This window comes from Camarhynchus parvulus, chromosome 3 (genome assembly GCF_901933205.1).
Source record: "Camarhynchus parvulus chromosome 3, STF_HiC, whole genome shotgun sequence".
Lineage (NCBI taxonomy): Eukaryota > Metazoa > Chordata > Aves > Passeriformes > Thraupidae > Camarhynchus > Camarhynchus parvulus.
Window position 1 is genome coordinate 25,173,046 of NC_044573.1, and position 20,428 is coordinate 25,193,473.

The 20,428-nt window shown below is 41.7% G+C and overlaps 1 protein-coding gene across 1 annotated transcript; it reads left to right on the plus strand.

Annotated features, from left to right (window-relative positions):
- Nucleotides 1-391: 391 nt before the first annotated feature.
- Nucleotides 392-12,877, plus strand: ABCG8 (ATP binding cassette subfamily G member 8). The gene is given in 14 exon segments (XM_030944307.1): nucleotides 392-442; nucleotides 1,889-1,993; nucleotides 2,733-2,892; nucleotides 4,747-4,985; nucleotides 5,393-5,525; nucleotides 6,565-6,834; nucleotides 8,673-8,838; nucleotides 8,927-9,010; nucleotides 9,314-9,513; nucleotides 9,628-9,704; nucleotides 10,990-11,257; nucleotides 12,389-12,594; nucleotides 12,597-12,668; nucleotides 12,671-12,877. Coding segments are annotated over 14 exon segments (2,238 nt in total).
- The last annotated feature ends 7,551 nt before the right edge of the window (nucleotides 12,878-20,428 follow it).

Consider the following 20,428-nt stretch of genomic DNA (forward strand, 5'->3'; position numbering starts at 1 on the left):
GTCACTGCCGCCACCACCATGCCTCCCCCGGCACCACGCAGGGGCGGCTCCCGCTGTCCGGGGTCAGCAGGTCGGTGCCCCCGGCACCTGCCACCTCAAAGAAAACAGAGGGGCTGCCTGTTCTTTCTTTTTCCGGAGAAGAACTGATCAGTGATTAGTTGAAGCCGCTATCTGATGTACCTTTAGCCTGAGCTATTAGTGTCCCAGAGGAGGGGAATATTTCCCTGTCCACAGGGTCAGACGCAGCGTGCCAGGAGAAATGGGGCTGCGGTAAGGGTGCCTGGAAAGGACTGCTTTCCAAACCAACAGGAGAAGAATTTCCACAGCTTTCCCAGAGACGACAGTCAAACCACGGCACGGAACCAGAACTTCCACCACCACCACCATCATCATGAAGGAAACTACTGAAAATGTCTCTCTGGACGATGCCAGCTGGAAGCAGGTGATGTGAGAGGGCTCGGCTATGTGGAGAGGGATCCGAGGGGCTCGGCTGTCCCGCGGCTGCAGCGCTGGCCGGGAGCGGGGAGAGGCAGGAGCCATCCTGCCGGGAGCTGGGAGAGGCAGGCAGGCAGCCATCCATCCTGGCAGCGGGCTGGCACAGCCAGTGAGCCCCGAGGTGCTCCCACTCCGAAATGGGAGCAGCAAGCAGCCACATCACCCACCGCAGCACACTGGGCATGAGACTGGTGCCATGCAAGCCCTGCTCAGGTGCCACCATGGTGGAGCTGAGAGAGGGTCTCCAAATGTGTGGATGGAGGAGAAAGCCTCTGAGCGTATCCTGGACTGGCTTTCCCAGGAAAGCCTTCAGTCTGGATCCCCCCATTTGCTGGGGAGCACCTGTTTTCAAAAACTAGGTTCAGCATAATGAAGGGCTCAGAGTGCTTTGGCAGCAGGAGTAGTTTGGAAGGCTTTCCTGGGGCTTCTCGGGCTGCTTGGTGTGATGCTGCTTTCTGCTGTATATCTAGACTGAACAAAATAATCAGCCTTGTTTGCTGTGAGGGCAGGAGGTGCACGCAAAGACCATGGTCATCCTCTGCCAAAGACAGCACAGGCATGGGTAGGGTCTGTACAAAGGGAACAGGTACATTTGCCTTGGCTAGGCTTGGAGTCTGACAAGCAGGAAAAGCACAGAGCTGTGGGAGAGATATGGCTGGCTGGAATGAAAACTGCAGGCATGCACACAGAGCTCAACCCAAAGCTAGGACTTCATCATTGCAGCTGTGTGCTAAAGGGCTAAGTTATAAAGGCTCTTGTTATTTTAACTGCTATCTCAGAACATTAAGTTCCAGCTGATAAATGGTGAACTTAAAAAACAAAAGAGAAGAAAGAGACTGCACTAGTGGCTGTGTTTTATTTGTTCATAAAGCCTCCAAGGAAACAAGTCCACGTGGAATTCAATAATGGACATGCTTCCAGTGAACCTTCATTTTTAACTGCCAAAATGCATCAATTACAATATTGATTTTGATTCAGTAGACTAATACTGAATTATTCATTAATATGCACCATTTTGATTCAGTAGACTAATACTGCTGAAGTAGTACATCTTTTTTCCTCAAAAAAAGTCTAATCTCTTTGTAGTGACATGACATTTATCTCCATTTTCAAAGTTTTCCCTTTTAATCTGAAAGCAACTAGAAGAGCACAGTACAGCATGTTTGGCCCTCATACATCTCACTAGAACAAAGTACTTTTCACACTGACAGTGAGTGTGAACTGATAACTCATTTCAACACTTCAGACTTTTGCACTACAGTAAGTCATCAATAATACTGCTACATCCCATAAATACATTTCCCTTTGTGCTTCATCTTTTCTGAACTCAAGACTTAAGCAGCCCTTTAGTTATTGTAATTAACTGTTGTAATCCACCTAACAACTTTTCCAGACCAAGACCCGGGATAGTATTTTTCACCCTGAAGAAGATAACAGTCTTTATTTCACATACAGTGGAAAATCAAATGTTCTGGAGGTCAAAGAACTCAACTACCAGGTAAGAATTGTCATTTATACACCCCCCTTCAGCAGGAAGCATATCCAGCAATGCCTGTTTCTATACCCAGACTATTTAAAATGCCAAATAAAGTTGATAAAGATCACACAACTGTTGCACAGTCAGTTTGTGAGCAGAATCACACGCTTGGCTGCAATACTGACAGCAGACTAACCCCTGTATTGTAAATATATCTAGTAAAGTTAAGGGATAAGACAGGAATAGAGATCTGTTTCTAGGCCCTGCTTTGTTTCAGTCTTGAGCAAAATGAATCCTCTGAGGGCTGGAGCAGAGGGACTTTCTATTCAGCTAAGGATGAAAGGAGCCCTTGCTGGCAAGAACGAGTATGTGGAAGGGAATAAAGAGAAGATGACTAACAAAGAGGATTTCAATGAATCAGTGAAATATTTCATCTCCTCCTCACCATGGCATCTGAATAAGATTTCACAATTTTCAGTTTCCTTGAATTTCTAATTATATCTAAAGTTTGAAACATTTAAAATTAACAATAGTAATAAATTACTGAAGTAACTAAAGGACACAGAGAGTTTTCGTGATTAACAGAAGAAGAAAGGTATGAAAGCATAGGTGGCTGCAAAACAACTTCCTTCTATGTATTTCTGAAGATGAACAATAATATTTTAACATATGCTTTGCTTGTAACATTGTAACTTTGAAGGTATTTGTTGTTAAATAGTTTATTGCTTGAATTGAAGGGACTTGTTTCCTTCTTTGTTAGGTTAACACAGCATCCCAGATTCCCTGGTATGAGAACCTTGCTCAGATGAAAATGCCCTGGACCTGGAAATCAGATCATCCCCATTCCCATATGACAGTAATCCAAAATCTGAATCTAAAAGTGAGAAGTGGTCAGATGCTTGCAATTATAGGAACCACTGGTAAGAGCAACCACATTTCATTATATGGCCAGTTTTCAGATAAAATGAACACAATCAAGAGCAACACTCTGCAGTCTTTATGATGTTAAAATCTAGTTCAGAAAAAACTACTGGAGTGTCAGTAAAATACATTCTTTAAGTGACATGATGAACAAGGAAACAAAGAAAATGCTGGCGGGGGCAAAATTAAAATTTATTTTCAAACCCAATTTTGTTATGCCCTGCGCACATCTGCATTCTGTTTCCTGAGGTGTAGCGAGGTATTGGTACAAGTGGGCCTGGCAGCCCCAGATCTGCTGGACATGAATCAGTTTCATGGCTCAGATTCAAAACAGGCCAATTGCAGACCACACTCAGATAGCAAACAAATGAAGCAAACCCCATAAGAAAGATCAGTGCCAACTTGCATAACCATAAGCAGGAATTCCATTTGGACTGAAACAATTCTAACAGGATAAAATATTGCATTTGTGTTAATTAATAGAAACTTACAGAGAAGAAAGGACAGTTCCTCTTCTGCCTGGTGTTACTGCTTTATTACACTGGGGTTTGGTTTTTTCCTTCCATTTTCTGGTGGGACTGGTCAAGGGGGACAAGAAGTAGACACAGGACCTTCAAACTGAAGTAAAAAGTGCCATACTTGGGAGGTGAAAAGTGTCATGCTGTGTCTCCACTAGAGTCTCAGTGATTCAGTGAAAATTCTCTCTCTCAAAGGCAAGGCATGTATTTGCCAAAGAAGTTTCAACTTTATTCCTAAAAAATGAGAGTTTTCTTTGCTATTGCCATGGGAATCTTTCCTTAGCACATATTGTTAATGTAAGTGAAGCTTACCTTAGAGATTCATTCTCCTGATAATAAAAGGAAAAGCTTTGTGATGAAATAACATACTGAGTTATAGATCTAGCACCTTTGTAAGGCAACATACACTGAGCACAAACCCCTTTCAGCAAACTAGTCAAACTATTTTCAAAAGCTGTTTATCATCTATTTCATCAAATGCCTTGGTAAAATGGATTAAACTGCTGATGGGTTTCACATTGTCAATGGCAATCAATATGTCACTCTTAAACAGAGCAATACGTGGTTTACAGATGGATGGGTTTCTTTCTTAAGATGTATGTATTAAGAAGCAAGTGTGGAGTTAATCTTTCAACAGGGAGACTGGAAATAAATGACATCTAATCATAAGAGAGTTCTGTGTGTTTACATACAGAATCATACAACAAAAAGGAGAAATTCATTTGCTGTTTAACTCCAGATCAGGTTTTGTTTTCATTGTTTTACTTTTCTTACCTCTGGGTATGAACCAGCTTTTCTTAATTATTTAAATGACTTTTTGTCTAATTCAAGTCATAATAATTTTTATTTCAATCGTGATTAATGTTCTTATTGTCTGTATAATCATTCAATGCCTTAGTCATTCAGCCGATCCAGGTGCTGTTTCTGAATTCACAAATCCCTCCACAAAGAAAGCTCTTGCTGAGCCTTCAGGTACCAGCCCTGCAGCCAGGGTGGGACCATCTTTGACCCGTGTTTCAAAAGTGAAAGACAGTTTACTGAACAGGTAAGAGACACTTCTTGTGCTCGTGAAGCCATCCTCAAAGCCCAACTACCCAGTTCTCTTGAGAAATGATAAGGGTTCAAACCACATACTCCATTCCAGAGGGGAGAGATTTCCTGAACAGGAGCTTATAGTCAGTATTGTCTTTGAAGACCATCCTGTCTCTGTGACTTTGGGAAAATTTTAGGAGGGGTTGGTGAAGAATTTTTTTTTTCTTTAACATCTCTGTCTGTGACAAGATTGCTTTTCAAAACCATCCCTTGGAAACTGATTTTCAATTTTTATTTTTCCAGCTGGTGGAAAGACATCCTTGCTTGACGTGATAACCTGCCGGGATCATGGAGGCAAAATCAAGTCTGGTCAAGTCACGATCAACAACAAACCCACCACTCCCCAGCTTGTTAGGAAATGCATAGCACACGTGAGGCAGGATGACCGACTGCTCCCCCACCTGACTGTCAGAGAAACACTATTGTTCGTTGCCAAACTGCGCCTTCCAAAGTTTTTTTCAGACTCACAAAGGAAAAAAAGGGTAATTAAGCTGTTGGGAAAAAATAAAGTTGTCAAAAATGCGTCTGACAGGAATTATCCAAGAGATCCTGTGTGTTTGGAGTCAGAACAGCTAATCTGGCTTTTTTTTATGTAGATTATGAATTATAAACCTTTTTCATCTTTCAAGATAGAAACCAGCAATTGTTCCAAAGCTCATAAAAAATGACAATCTAGAGAAAGCATTAGAGAGGCTGAACGACGAACTAAATTTTTGATCGCTGAGTCTTTTTTAATGTTACCTCTAAAATCAAGATTTGTTTTCAAGTGTCTCTACCACAGAAATATCCAGATGAATTTTAACCATATTAATCATATTTTCAGTTGTATCTATGCACGAATGTGCAAATGAACTCTTGCTTGACGCCTGTCACCCTCGGATCCCCGCAGGTGGAAGACGTGATCGCAGAGCTCCGCCTGCGGCAATGCGCCAACACCCGGGTGGGGAACGAGTACCTGCGGGGCGTCTCCGGGGGAGAGAGGCGCAGGGTGAGCATCGGCGTGCAGCTGCTCTGGAACCCGGGTGAGCACAACTCGCACCTTCTGGGGCACACCCCACACCACCTGGGCATGACGGAGCACTACGGGAAGATGGAAGCTTTCGGGGAAGAGCCACACACTCAGTTGCCCCTAGGGCAGCGGGAGAAGTTCGTACTCGGGACACTTAACCGGCCTTGCCACACCTTCTGTCTGCCTTTCCACAGCCCAGTTAGTGACTGCTGCTGGTCCATTTGCTTCAGTTGCAATCAGTGCTGATCACAGATAGTGCTGTAATTATTACAGGAATAATTCTGTAAACAGAATGTTTCAGCAGCTGACACACTTTTGTTTCAGTCACCTTTGCCGGTGGAAAAGTGGAGACAGAGGCAGAGCCCCCAGGAGCCTTCATCCACCACAAAGATTATTCAAAGTTGCCTGAAGTTACTCTCACAGCAGTGCCCTGGTTTGTGCATATCAGTATAAGGTTTGGGTTTTATCCGACCACATGCCACAAGTTATATTGGCTTATGTTAACATGGAGATTGTTTTCCTTCCCTCTGACACAGCCCCCATTTACATGTGCAGTATCAACAGGAAAGGTCATTTTCTTCACTGTAGTCAGTCTTTGCAGTCTTGTGCAACTCACGGACAGGGCTTCAGGTTGCAGGTGAAATAGAAACTTCCATTGTCCTCAGCAGAAGCAAAACATGAGGCTAAATCCACAACTGATTTTGCTGGATTGAATCCCCTCTCTGATCTTACATGTATGTATCAAATGGACCACTAACCTTGACTGAGCCTCTTGTCTAACAGGATTCCCCATCAGCTTTTTCCCTAGGAAGTGGATTTGAAAACTTTTTGCTTGTATAAAGTTATACTTCTGTAGTTATGGGGAAAGCAGGTTTTTGCTTTTGTAAGAAGTGATGCACAGGAATAGCTGTACTCAAGTAAAACAAAAAATATATTTTCTCTAAATTTAAAAATAATGAGTGAAATTTCATGCACTAGCACCATTTCACTTAGAACATATTTTCCAAACCACATGTGCTGCTTCCCACAGCTAAACTTACTGTCTTTGGCAGGAATACTCATACTTGATGAACCCACATCTGGACTGGACAGTTTTACTGCACATAACCTTGTGATAACATTATCCAGACTGGCCAGAGGAAACAGATTGGTTCTTCTTTCACTTCATCAACCCCGGTCAGATATCTTCCAGCTGTTTGATTTGGTTCTTCTGATGACTTCTGGACTCACTGCCTACTGTGGAACAGCTAAAGACATGGTCCAGTATTTCACAGAACTAGGCTATCCCTGCCCAAGGTACAGCAATCCTGCAGATTTTTACGGTCAGTATCAAGCACTGTCATAAAAAAAGGGAAATCATTTGCTTTCCTAAGTGGCTAGGTAATGGTGATTTTTATTGACCATGACTGTCTCAGAAATTCCTTGTAACTAACCCAAATCAATACTGCAGGAAGTTCACTTTTTAATAGGATCCTTATTTGTCAGTACAGGAAATGTAGCAAAAACAAGAGGTACAAGAGGACAAAACTAATTTTAAAACCACTCCTTCTAACAGTGCCAGATGCAGTAACTTGTCAACATGTTTAGCATACTTATCCCCATGTTTTAGCTGGTTGAAACGTCTTCTTTGGGAAAGACACAGATAAACTGATCAACTTCTTTCTGTAGGCTGTTCTCTGATTTCTCAATTAAGAAAATGTAGAAGTTTGTTTCCCAGAAGCTAACTCCTAGTCTGAGACAAACCTGGAATAAGTACTGGGAAAAAGGAGTGCTGCCCTACAGGAGCACAATGGAAGGGAGAAAAATCCCAACCCAAATCAGCAATCTTTTTACTCCTCAAAGAAAGTTTATGTGGTTTCAAATCCATCCATTTTCTGGGTTTTGCAACGTGGAAAAGGAATCTGCCCTGTTAATCTAATGGCAGGAATCTCTTAACAGAGGCTGGTTCAATTCCAGCCCTTAGATCTTTGCACTCAAGTTGGCCAGAAGACCGGTAGAGACCTCAGATTGTGGAGTTATCTCTTTAGCTGTGCCTGTGTGGCAGGCAGTGCCAGCTGTGCAGAGATAAATGGAAGTTAACCTTGGTGTCAAGCCCCACAAAAAGACCTTTGTTACCATCAGGGTTCAGAGCAGTCCTGAGCCAAGCACAGCCTTGGGGAAGGCTTGCAGCACCCCTGGATAAGAATGGAGAACCAGAGGAGTCCTGGGGAAACCCATAGCTCCAGCCTGTGGTTACAGAGACAACACCCTGTGCCATGGGGGTGGGGAGGGCAGAGAGACAGGGGAAGATCACTGAATGGTGTGCACTGAGTCAGTACCCACAGGAAAAGAAAGGAAATATGGGCAGCAGGAAGGTGGAAATAGGACGGGATGGCAGAGCAATAGGACAAGATGAAATAGGACATCTTGTTCTATTTCCACTTATCCTTGTGGAAATAGGACAAGATGGCATCCCCACAGCAAGAGGGAGCAGCTGATGGAAACACTGAGATGCTGGCTGTATGTCTGACAGAGAATCAAGCAACCAGGCAGAAGGGAAGGCAAAGAATTTCTGATGGACTCTTCCTAAGAGTGGCTGAGCAGACATGATCAGCCCAGTGCAAGGAGTCAGGAAATGTGCAGTGCTAGTTCTCTCAGAAAGAATCTGTAAAACTTCAGATATTGTCAATCTACACCAAAGGTCAGCATGGGAAAATACTACTGTAAGTTTAGATAAAAAAAAAAGCAAGGTAAGTCAGCTATTATTGGTATGTCTGTGTTGTCCTTAGATAAAGTTTATGGCACCTCTGTAAGATTTAAGTCAAAGTCACATAAAAGACTGTAAATGCCTACATGAGAGGAAGGAAATTCAAACTATTTTTTCTCAGCACTGTTCTCAGGGTGCTGTGAAATTTATAAAAATCTGAAATAGTAGTTTATAATACTATAATAAGCAATTATGTAATATCTCAGTGATTCATTGAATGACTAGGTAAGAAACATACACACTAACAATCTGTTCATCTCTAATTATCTAAAATAACTGATGGTTTTAACTGTTGTAAGTTAATGAATGTACACAGGTTGGACTGTTTGCTCCCAATTAAATCCCTGATTCTAAACACATCATAAAGTTATTTATTCTATAGCACGTGGACTCAAATCAAGTAATGTCTTGCAGTTGACTTGACCAGTATTGATAAACAGACTGCAGAAAAGGAGATGGAAAGCCAAAAAAGAGCAAATACTCTTGCCAACTTGTTCTTAGAAAAGGTCAAACATTTTGATGATTTCTTATGGAAAGCTACTGAAGGAGACAACACTGATACCACAGTCATCAAGCAGAGGTAAAGAAAAGAATGTCATAGAGAAGAACTGGAATAATAGCTACACCTTCTGCTAATCTATTTTTTTTCCTCTTTTTCTTTTGGGCAGGAATTCAGAAGAGGTTATTAATATGCCTCACCATTTAAATGATCAATTACCAGGAGCCTTGAAGCAGTTCACAATATTATTAAGGTAATCTTGTTATGTATTGTGCCCATTTGTATTTAAAATCATCAGAAAGAGGCACAGAACATCCCGCCCCAATTGTCTTCCTTCAGGCTTTCACCATGTTAGACCTGAAATACTTGGTGGCTACAGGTGCTTCATAGGTTTGATTAGGTAAAACCCTTTACAGAAACAGGGAGCCCAACTCCTGTCCTTGCCAAAGCCAGCAAGTTCCAGGAACTGATTAGAACACTGGCTGGGGCTATGTGTCTGAATATAACTGGCATTAGCAATTGTTATATCTTATGGTCAATATTGCTGTTTTCCTAGTCGTCAGGTCTCCAATGACTTCAGAGATCTTTCAAGATTACTAATCCATGGATGTGAAGCCCTTCTTATGTCATTACTAATTGGATTTTTGTACTATGGCCATGAAAAAAACGGACTCTCTATTCGTGACACAACAGCACTGCTGTACATGATAGGTGCCCTTATCCCATTCACAATAATTTTGGATGTTATTGCCAAATGTAAGTGTCAGTCTTCTTGTAAATGCTATAAGGAATCAAAATTAAAAAATTCTTAAATCTATGAAAAAAATAAGCTTCTTAATACAACCCAGTGTATTTGTTCCTACCCTGCAGGTCATTCAGAAAGAGCAATGCTTTATCATGACTTGGAAGGTGGAATGTACTCTGTTAGCCCATACTTCTTTGCTAAGGTAATCAGTTTTGTTGCCAGGAAATACAAACAGCTGTCTTGAACATTAAAAAACACAAGCAAAACAAAGCTTTGTTGTATAAATAATCACATTCATATCAGACTTTGTTCTTTTGTGTCTGCCAGCTAAGGCTATCAGTCTCACTTCCTTAGTATTAATAGATTAGGTCTCAAACTAGTTTAGAATTTTGCCATAAGTCATGGCTGAGATCCCACACCCAGAAAAGCCAAAGTCTTTGGCCAAAACATGAGAAATCTCAGACTCAGATTTCCAGGTTTAGACAATTTTACATACTTGCCATTTAATTCACTGCAGCATCTCTGAAAGTTTGCTTACATATCTTGATCTGTAAAACAAAACATTTGTATCAAATGCTAAAGCAGAGGTAAAACAGAAATGACAAAATGCTGTGATATTTCCAGTTTTGGCCTGCATTGGTCTGAGCTAAAAAATGTGTTACGTGCACAAAGAGCCAAAGTTTCTAGAACTAAATTTACAACTTTTAAAAAACGGCATTCTCTTTTTCACGAGAATAAGAATAATCCCTCTTTTGTGATGTTAGATGAGTTCTGCCTGCCATGGCATCTGTAATTTAGGTTTCCATTTCTGCACAGGATTTTAAATGCTTATTAGTGGTTGCCAGAGAAAAAAATTCTTTGCATTGTGTCACAAAGATTGCACATTATTCACAGAGAAATCGATGTAATTTGTTACAACCTTAGTATTAGAGGATAGTAGCAACTCTCTTTGGAAGAATTAATACTCTCTTATATACCTCTTCAGATATTTGAGAAAATCCCAGTTATGCTTTTGTTTTACAATGACTCAAGTTGCTACCTGGACTGCCTTTGAGACAAGGTGGTGAGGGGACCAACAGCCAAATCTGTCTCAAATTTGACCTCACACAAGTTTCATCTAAACTGGGACAAAACATTCAGTTGCCACGAGTCAGTAACAGTACTACTGTAATCAAGCACACCAGTTCACAGCAAAAGTGTGTTGGGTTCTTAGACTCTCCCAAAACTCTTAACAAAACAAGCTGTAACAATTAGTTTTAGGCATTGTCACAGCAGGAGAAAAAAATAGCAAGGGTTTGTTTCTGTTGTGGATTGGTTTTGCATGTCCAAACAAAGCCCTAACAGGGAGATGACTGCATTCTAAGGGAGTATTTCCTATAGCTTTTATAAACAGTCCACAAGTACATTAAGGCACATCTCATGTATTTTTGTAATTATCATCCACCTTTTTCTTTTTTTAAAATTTTCTTTTTCATCTTCCCAAACAGATTCTGGGGGAGCTCCCAGAACACTGCATTTTTGTTGTAATTTATGGGATTCCCATCTACTGGCTGGCAAACCTTGTTCCTGATCCAGAACATTTCCTGCTGAACTTCCTGTTGCTGTGGTTGGCTGTTTACAGTGCCCGTGCCATGGCACTTTGGGTGGCAGCTCTGCTGCCGACCTTACAGCTCTCTGCCTTTGTTGGCAATGTCCTCTTCACATCATTCTACCTCAGTGGTGGTTTTGTGATAAGCCTGAACAACCTCTGGACAGGTAAGACAAAGCTCCCACACTCCCTCCAAATTGAAACATCAATGGTTTCCATCAGTGACAGTGTGTTCTGTGCAGGAGAACTCAGCTTTATTCTTACCTTTGTAGTTATCTTCTTGTATGGTGACAGTGCAGTCAGGTCACCCATTTTACATCAGTTTCTCCATCTGAAAATGAGGCAACAAGAAGTTTGGTCAAAAAAGCAATAGTGAAAGGGTAGCTTCTTATGCGGTTGCTGAATTCTTCAGTAAAAAGAACTGTATTCAAAAGAGGAAGATGGAGCTCCAGGAAGACTTAGTTGACAGGGGGAGTTTGATGGATGTGGATATTAGCTAACTCCTGATTTCCCATCTCCATGTAACTATGTAAAGTATATCTGCCATTTTGTCCAATAATAAACTGTCACATGTTTACAGCCTCTGGCTGTCAAAAAGTGAGACAAACCTGCTGTATTTGGCAGCAGCACAGCAGTATTCTAGGTCTCAAGTTTCGTGTGTGTGAATCAATTTCTGTCATTTTCTTTTTCAGTTCCTTTTTGGGTTTCAAAAATCTCTTTTCTCAGATGGAATTTTGAAGGAATGATGCAAGTTCAGTTCACTGACACCACATATGTAATGACTGATCGAAACATTACTTATCAAATACCAGGGAAACTTGTAAGTCAGTAATAAAATTTGTTGCACACATTGATAAGAAATTGGAAATTTCAAAAGAAATTGCTATTTATATGCCTGTCATATTTAAATAGCTGGTGTAGGCCTCAAATGTGGCAATTGCCAAATCAACACATGAAGCTGGGTTACACTTGGTTGTAAAATTGTTCCTGAAGATGGCCCTACAGCAGTCACTCTTCCTATGCCTTTCTTTTAGTTGAAGAGAAAAAATAAAATAGTAAAGGGCAACTCTTTCCTACACCAGCCCCAACTATGCACTTTGCTGGAATTGTTTAGAAGCTGAACTGTGTTCTTGTGAAATAGGAATACGGTAGCTGCAACCCTCTATCACTACACCCAAGATGGAAAACAAGAGAAGGTAGCAGGGGCCAAGGAAGCTTACACATAAAACACACTTCACAGATCCAGCACGAAAATGTTGTGCCTTTTCCTAATTTTGTGCTAATTTTGGTCACTACAGGTCACTCAGGCTCTGGACCTGGACTCCCACCCTCTCTATGTAAGCTACCTTGTCCTCACTGGCATCATCTGCAGCTTCCTGCTTTTATACTATTTATCTCTGCGCTTCATCAAGCAGAAATCGACCCAAGACTGGTAAGAGCAGCGGAGCAGCAGGTGACAGCCTCCCTCGCAGAAGGCAGGGGCAGCAGGCTCCCGCCGCGGGAGCAGCCGCCCGGGAGGCGGGAGCGGCGGGAGCGGCAGCGCGGCTGCCACAGGATGGCAGCAGAAGCCCAGGAGTCGGGACGCGGGCGGAAGCCTGCCACGGACCGCGGCTGCAGCCTGGGATCGGGGGCGGGGTGGGCTTTGGGCTTTGGCTTCACTTTGGGTTTTGCTTCACGTACTGTCTGAGCGAGTGACAAGGCGCTTGCGAGTCCTGCACACCTGGAAATTGTCTGAGCTGTGGGCCACTGATATAAAAAGACGCATGGCACTCTGTAATAATAGCTGATGGTTTAGTCCATAATGTTTGAACATACCATGATCACTTAATTCAGAGGGCTACAAGAGAACAGGATCAAAACACTTTCTGTGGCATGTATGACATTTAACATAGAAGACTTCACAAGTGCTTCAGGAGAACATGCAAGGATGGAAAACATAATTAACTACTCTGTGTTCTAATTGCTTATGTGTTTTAAAGCTTTGCCTTTGTGTTCCAGTAATATGCTGACGATGCCCAAAACAGGTATTTGCTCACTGTAGGGATGAGACCTTGTAACAAATAAAATTATCTCACCTTCTTGGATTTATTTTTACAATATAAATGCATACCAACTGTGTGTTATTAATGACATCTTTCTCCATTGCAATACACATCATAGCAATTTGCCAAGTTTCCTTCCTAAGGTTCTCAGGTAGAAAACACCAACCTGCCCCTGAGTAATTAAAAATCTAACTATGCAACCTAATAATGCTTGTCATAGTGCACCTAGTTACGCTCAGAAAATGAGTATCAGTAAATACATGGCTGTAATTCACAGAGTCATGGTAAGTGCACGTGCAAATTATGTGTGCAGATACTGTGAGCATTTTGTAAGATTAGCTTGCTTGCTTTTAAATGTTTAGATGCATATATCTGTTCCTACATATAGAAACCCAAAGCAGATTGTCTACTTGACTTTCATTTGCACATTGCACACAGTGGAAAACTCCTAATGTAATCAGCTGTAATGTCCCAGATATTGTCATGTAAATTGTGAGGTTTGGTTGGTTTTGGTTGTTCTGTTTTGTTTGGTTTTGGGTTTTTTTTAGAAACTGGGTTTTACTGTTCTCTTTGGCAGTTAGGACTGCCACATTACTTTCCACAGGTTCCACATGGTAATAAATTCCCAGGAGGACCCTGGTCAGTAGATGTTAAGCAGGTCTGATAAAATAAGATCTTCAGCCCCAGGCAGCAGTAGGAATCTAAAACACATTCTAAGGTGAATCCTACCATTTCTTTCTCGTAATGCCGCATTTGATTTCAAAAAAACCCACTTGATCTGATCTTAGTGCCATTTTGAAATTATCAGATTTTCACTGCCTTTTAGTGGCAAAGCCAATTCTTTCAGTCCAATTCAGCATCATTAAATTGTCAGAATAGCAGCTTCCTGTTTGATTCTTAATTAGTCCTTTTTATTATATTTGAGACACTTAATTTTTTTTTAAAGTGGTTTACTCTTCTTTGTAATGATCTGTTGTGATTAGAATCTCTTTTATATTACACTGAAGTTTTAAGGGTATATATTGGTACTTCTAGTCTAAACCTCTATTTTCAAGGTATTTAGAGGATTAAATTCTAGGCTGACTCTCTGTTGTGAATTCACTTTGATGTTTAATAAAAAAAAGGAGCGACACAATGGGAGAAATTAAAGACATAAGGGACAGCTCTGAATTTTAGGGGCATATTGTCATGCACAGAAATCTTCAGGCATCTAGATAAGAATATACCATAGCCTTAACTTTGAATTTCCTTCCTTTTGTGAAATTAGTCAGGCTGCTGACATTACTTAAACAGCCTTTTTCCATTTAATATTCCACCCTCTCACCATTATGCAGCAGGACCAAACGGTGTGAGTGTTTCAGAGGTGGTGTTATGACAAGGCTGGATGTATCCATAATGGGGACTTGAGCGGCGAGCCGAGGAACAGCCCGCGTGCGGAGTGCGGGAAGAGCTATCATAGGATGTGGCCAGGCCTCTGTTTACACAGAAAAAGCTCATATTCTATATACTACAATTACATTAGCACACTGCCTATGATCATATCTTGTTTCCTTGATGCCGAGAGATGGGGAATCTAGGCTGTGATTATTGTTCCAGGCTTTAGCAATAAGAAGGTAGGAGCCTTGAAATACCAGCAATTAGCGTTCATGCCTAACAATAGCATCTGTGGGGCTGTGTGCGGAGAAGAGCTCAGGCACCAGTGGGTGGATGACACACAACCTGCCCCACTTGCAAATAATGCAGGTTTGGGGGAATGATGTCCCTCTCAGCCAGGGAAAGTCATGCCATGCTCCCACTGCAGAGCTGCTGCTGCAAAAGCAAATGGCTGTTGAGGCACTAGAAGTCTTCCCACAAGCTCCAACCAAGGCTGAAAGTCATAAGTGAATTTCAGCACAGCTTTGCTTTCCAAGTTTGAGAGTAGCCATTGCTTTTCCTTAGACTGTATCCCTCTATCAGCAGCAGCAGCTCACTGTGCCCTCCTGCCTGCACTCCCTCTATGAGTCTAACCAGAGCTGCTGCCATCCACAACAATCTCAACACTGAGAAGGAAGGTACAAGGAAGGCACTGCCCAAAACTCACTGTACTGCCCAAAATTCACCGTGCTGCCCACTCTGCCCAAAACTCACTGTGCTGCCCACTCCACAGGGCCAGTACAATCTTAGAGACTTCAGCAGGGTGGTAAGGCAGATGTAACTCAGCAAAGCACTGCCCACCAGTCTGACAGTGCCACCATCCCAAGGATTCACCAGTGGCTGTCTTTGCTCTCCCTATATCCTCCCCGGCCAGCTTTAGAAGGGATCTCAGCTGTAAGACCCAGCTCCTGCTCTTGCAGGGAACCAAGTCAGTGCAAAACTGGTTTTGAACAGGCACCACATTTAATTGATTACAGGGCTTCCAGGCTGCTTTGTCCAGCTCCTGTTTGAACTGTGCACAACCCAACTGCACCAGTCTGTGGGGCTGCAGTGTGCAGATGTGTCCAATTTGGGAACGGGATTATCAAATACAAGCAACTACGACATTTGTAAAGAAAATTCACCAAATTTACAAGTGACTCACAAGAGTCATTGTTGGTTATATAGATACTGATCTGTTGACAAACAGATTTAAAAATTCCCTTTATTAGTTTAGTATTTAATATGGCAAGAGGTGGGAAGTTCTCCCCCAATTTCTATTCCAAGCTTATGCAATCTCCACTATGCCAAAAGGACAAACTTTTACCAGTGGAAAATGGATTATAGAAACACTGCCCTGCATACTGGCTCCTAGGTAGTGTTAGCCCTCCAAAATATTTTTAAATTCTCCTTGGGGAAGGACTATCTTTCATTATGGCTAGCCTAAATTAATAAGTAGTTGCCAAAAGGTTCATTTCATTTTTGTTCATTCCAAAAATCTGTTCAGAAATGCTAGCTAAGTAACAAGTATCAATAGCCATTCCTTTTAATTAAGAAAAACCCATTAAATTCCTTTAAAAAAAAATCAGACAAAATCACAGACATGGAGATTCTGTGGGTAAGAAATTGCAGGTGTTGGTGTGTCCACTTGTACCAGAAATAACAAACCTTTCTGGTTATAGCCACAGTGATTAATTTTAATGGCAGTAGACAAGAAACAGTGTACACAGAGCTCTGTGACATGCTGCTTTTTTTTTTTTATATACTCTGAGAGCCAAGACAAGCCCTTCATGTGTTAGCAGCTATTAATTAAGGCAACAATGTTTAAGCAGTGGGTTGAGGTAATTTTAAAACTGCTTAACCCTTTTCAGAACTGTTGAGCTTTAGAAAGCACACATATATATATATATATATATATATATATATATATATATATATATAATGTGTGTGTGTGTTCATGTTAATATGTAGAAGTATCTGCATGAATGGATTACATACATATGTATATACACACATTACCAATGCCTATGATTGCTCTTTTCTTTTTTTTTTGTAGAGAATATTTAAAAAGCAGTTCAAATCCATAATTTGTAGAAGTGCTGTTGCCAATTTATATAATTAATATAAGACTGTTTGTTGACATTTATTTTGTCATTAAATCAAACTTAAAGGTTATTTTGAATTGCAAATTTTGCTGGCGTTATTTTGCTTTCATGGCCACAATTAGATACTTATAATGCTTCCAGTGCTAAAAGCCCTGCAACTTGAAACCCTCAACATTCACACCATGGCTTCAGAACCAGCATCTCCCATCAACAACACATTTCTATGCTCTGCTCCTCTTTAAGCATCTGATCAGATTTTGCTACATTTCCTACTGCATCTCAGCACTGTTTCTGCCCCACAGTAGTTTTTCATGTGGAACAAGTGGGTTTAGAGGCCTAAATGTTAAAGTACTGGCCAGAACTACATGGTGAGTAAACAAACAATATCACTTGCTTCAAAAATAATTTATATTTTTTACACAAGCAAATTAGCCTGAATTTTCAAGCAAATGCAGAGGAATTGGAAATCTGTGAACATTCACAAGTAATCCAAGCTAAAATGCACGCAACATGTAATTTTCAATAAACTCCCAGTGCCTTGCAATGTACATACAACCATATCAGGTCACAGGTAACATCATCAGTCTTCAAGAGAGTACATTTGCTCACTTTCACTACAGGGGGACGGGGGAAGTTTTTAGAAAACAACAGAAACTTTCTTAAAATAGAAAACCTTCACGTTTCACTGAGAAAATCAGAAGGAAGAAAACCAAACAATGTAGCAGCACTGCAGCAACTCCTCCCTGACAAAAGTAAACATCATCCTTCTCAAGATTCAGTGCTGTGAAGATTGCCCTAAAGGAACTAGCATTATCTTAATAACCACTTTTCAAAAACACTCAAATCTTCTATGACTCAGTTAAAAATAGCCAATCGTCTTGTGGTAGTGCTTCATCTGACCATGGAAAGGCATAAACTCAAAAAATGAGAGCTCCAAACCAGGCAGCAGAAAAATGTGTTACACAAAATGAAAACTTTGAAGAACAGGATGTGTAGTGCCCTTACTAGCTGCCACCAGGTACTGGATGTTATGCTACACAAGGCACTCACTGGATTTCCAGGTGGGAAAGTTGGAGGTCAAACATGTGGTGGCCATCAGCCCAAGAGACTCTGATCTCAGCTGAGCAAGGCAGAACACCAACAACCTCTTTGCTCTTTTAGCATCCCCTTGAGAGAATAATTTAAACAACTTTTTGGCTTGTAGTTCTTAGCAACAGGAGCATGAGCTGCCATCCCCTCCCCAGAGCTACAGGGACATTTCAGGCAGTGGGCACAGTCCAAAAGCCAGCACGGTGCCACCAGCCCAACAGTGATTCTGCACACAGCACTTCTGGCCTCTCACACCACAAACTGTACCTGCCTCCCCAGTTCCCCCCACAACTCCTACAAATAATAATGTAAAAAAGCATTTTGGCCAAGTATTGTTGTTACCAAGACAGGTGCACTTTTCTGGTTTCAGCAGAGCTCAGCACTGTCAAAAGCCTTCCACACACTTGCTCCAGGCTCCTTCCTTCTAAAAGGAAGACAAAAGAAAGGTGAATGAGTATTTTCAGCTTTATGTACTTCACAGGGAATTGCTCAGTGCCTCTGTACTAGAAAAGCCCCTTGCAGCTCTGTAGTATGCTCAGTGACAGGCGCGTGACAAATTTCCACTGGAAAACAACTCCTAAACATGACTGACAATAGTAAAGCCACAAATTACCGTAATTTTATGCCCCCTGCAGCTAGTGGTAGAAAACATAGTTTTCAACCTTGTTTTTACTTGCTGAATTTAGACAAATTCATAATGTTATTGATGACAGTGAGAAAGACACACAAATGCAGAAATCGTATTCCTTGGCACAAACACAACTGGAGCACAATATTTTATATGTACTATAGAGGATGAAAAATATGGTTGTCATTAAACACGCACATATATAAAAAGATGGAAAACTAGAGGATTCAAAAAAATTAATTTCACATTATCTAGATATTTATTTTCAGCTATCACACACTTGATCAGGGGTTTTTTCCTCCTCCCTGCAATGCTGAACTGTTAACCAGGTGCAGTACATGATATTCCCAGTGCTCTCTCTTGCTGAACATTAATGTTTGAAATGTAGGCTGTGTCAATAATATCACGAAGAAATGCAAAAACCCTGTTTAAGCAAAGTCTACAGATATATTGCTCCTAATGGATTTTCCAGTGAGCATACACTTTCTATCTTATTTCTAATTTTTATACTGTAATTTTACTTACAAAGGGTTCTGAGGGTGCTAGAACTGGACAATTGCTAGAGATGATCAAGTTTTGCAGTTAACTAACCCCACACACAAACTGTTCTACTAACTAAATGGATGGGAGGGAATCCCAGTGAACTCTGCAAGTAACAAGGGCAATTCCATGATTTATTTTTGGTGTAGGCAGAAAGTTTTCCAGATTATGGCTCAGTAGCAGGCTCAGAAACTGGACACAGTTGCTTCAGTTACCACCTCACCTGAGGCTGCAATTCCAGTATCAGAACACACAAAGAAATGGTGACAGCCCCAATGCTAGGCACAGTCCTGTATCCAGACTCCTGTTCAGCACCACCCTGAACTACACTAACACCACATTTACTCTTACAGCTGCTTTTGGATTTGAGAAGTGAGAGGTTGAAGAGGCTGTTTCTGGAACAAACTTCATTTGGGATTTCTGGCTTGTGATGATGCTCCTCTCCCTTCAGCTGTGATTACAGAGCCAGTGCCATCCCAACTCCCCGTGGGGGAAAGGCGTGAGGGCCAGCTTGACTCAGCAGCTCTGCTCAGTTCTTTGTGGCCCCCTCCTCCACTGAGCTGGGCTCAGCAGCCAACACACCCCTAGCAGCCCTTGCTACTGCCACAGCAGCACACCTCCAGGAGAAACAGCTGAAGAGGAGTCAGCAGGAGCCATGCCAAGGACAAAGGTCCATGGTGGTGTGTCATCAACCACGACAGCCAACAAGCTGCAGGGTGCTCCCTCCCCTCATGGCCATTCACTCCCAATCCAAATCCCTCCCAAATCCCAGGCCTAAGGCATCATGCTCAAGCTGCTGGTTTTTTCTATTGACACCTACAACTGCCATCCTTCCCAGTTTCCCTGTACTTCCTATCCCTTCAGAGTTCCTCTGCACCGATCCAGTATTTTGACAACCACTCCTCCCCAGCCCATCTCCCATAAATAAAAATCCAGCACCCAACAAAGCAGCCTTTCAGAGCTGCCTGTGACAGCCTTGAAGGAGGTTAGCCACAACAACCCTGTCCACACTCCCCTGCTTTCCCTCCAGCCCAAACTGCTTTCCACCTGGAAAGTACACCCTCCACTCCTGCCCTCAAGACTCATCTCCAACTATCTACAACCCCCCCAAAACTCACTTTTCACATCTGTCCTGGTCTCATGGACTATGTGAAGAACAGCAGATGCCAACTACCTGCGAAGCCAAGAATTAAATTTGCTGCTGGTTGTCAAGGCTCATCACTGCCAGACACCGGAGTTTGCTGCTTTCTGAGCCCTGAGTTCATTGGCACTTAGAGCCAAGGGAAATAACTGTGAGAAACACAGAGCTACAAAGAGGTTGGTAGCAGTCACTCCAGACAATAGCAATTCCACAGATACCACTGCTTTATCAGTGTTCAAGAGTTCAAGAGAAATTGTGAAGCATTAGCCAATTGCAATATAAAGGTTTAAGAGTATCAGAGAGAAACCTTGCATAAATAGTTTTATCTAAAAGTAGATCATCGTGGAACCCCCGTCTATAGCAGGCTCTGCATAAGACAGTTTCTATTATCTCACTTTCTT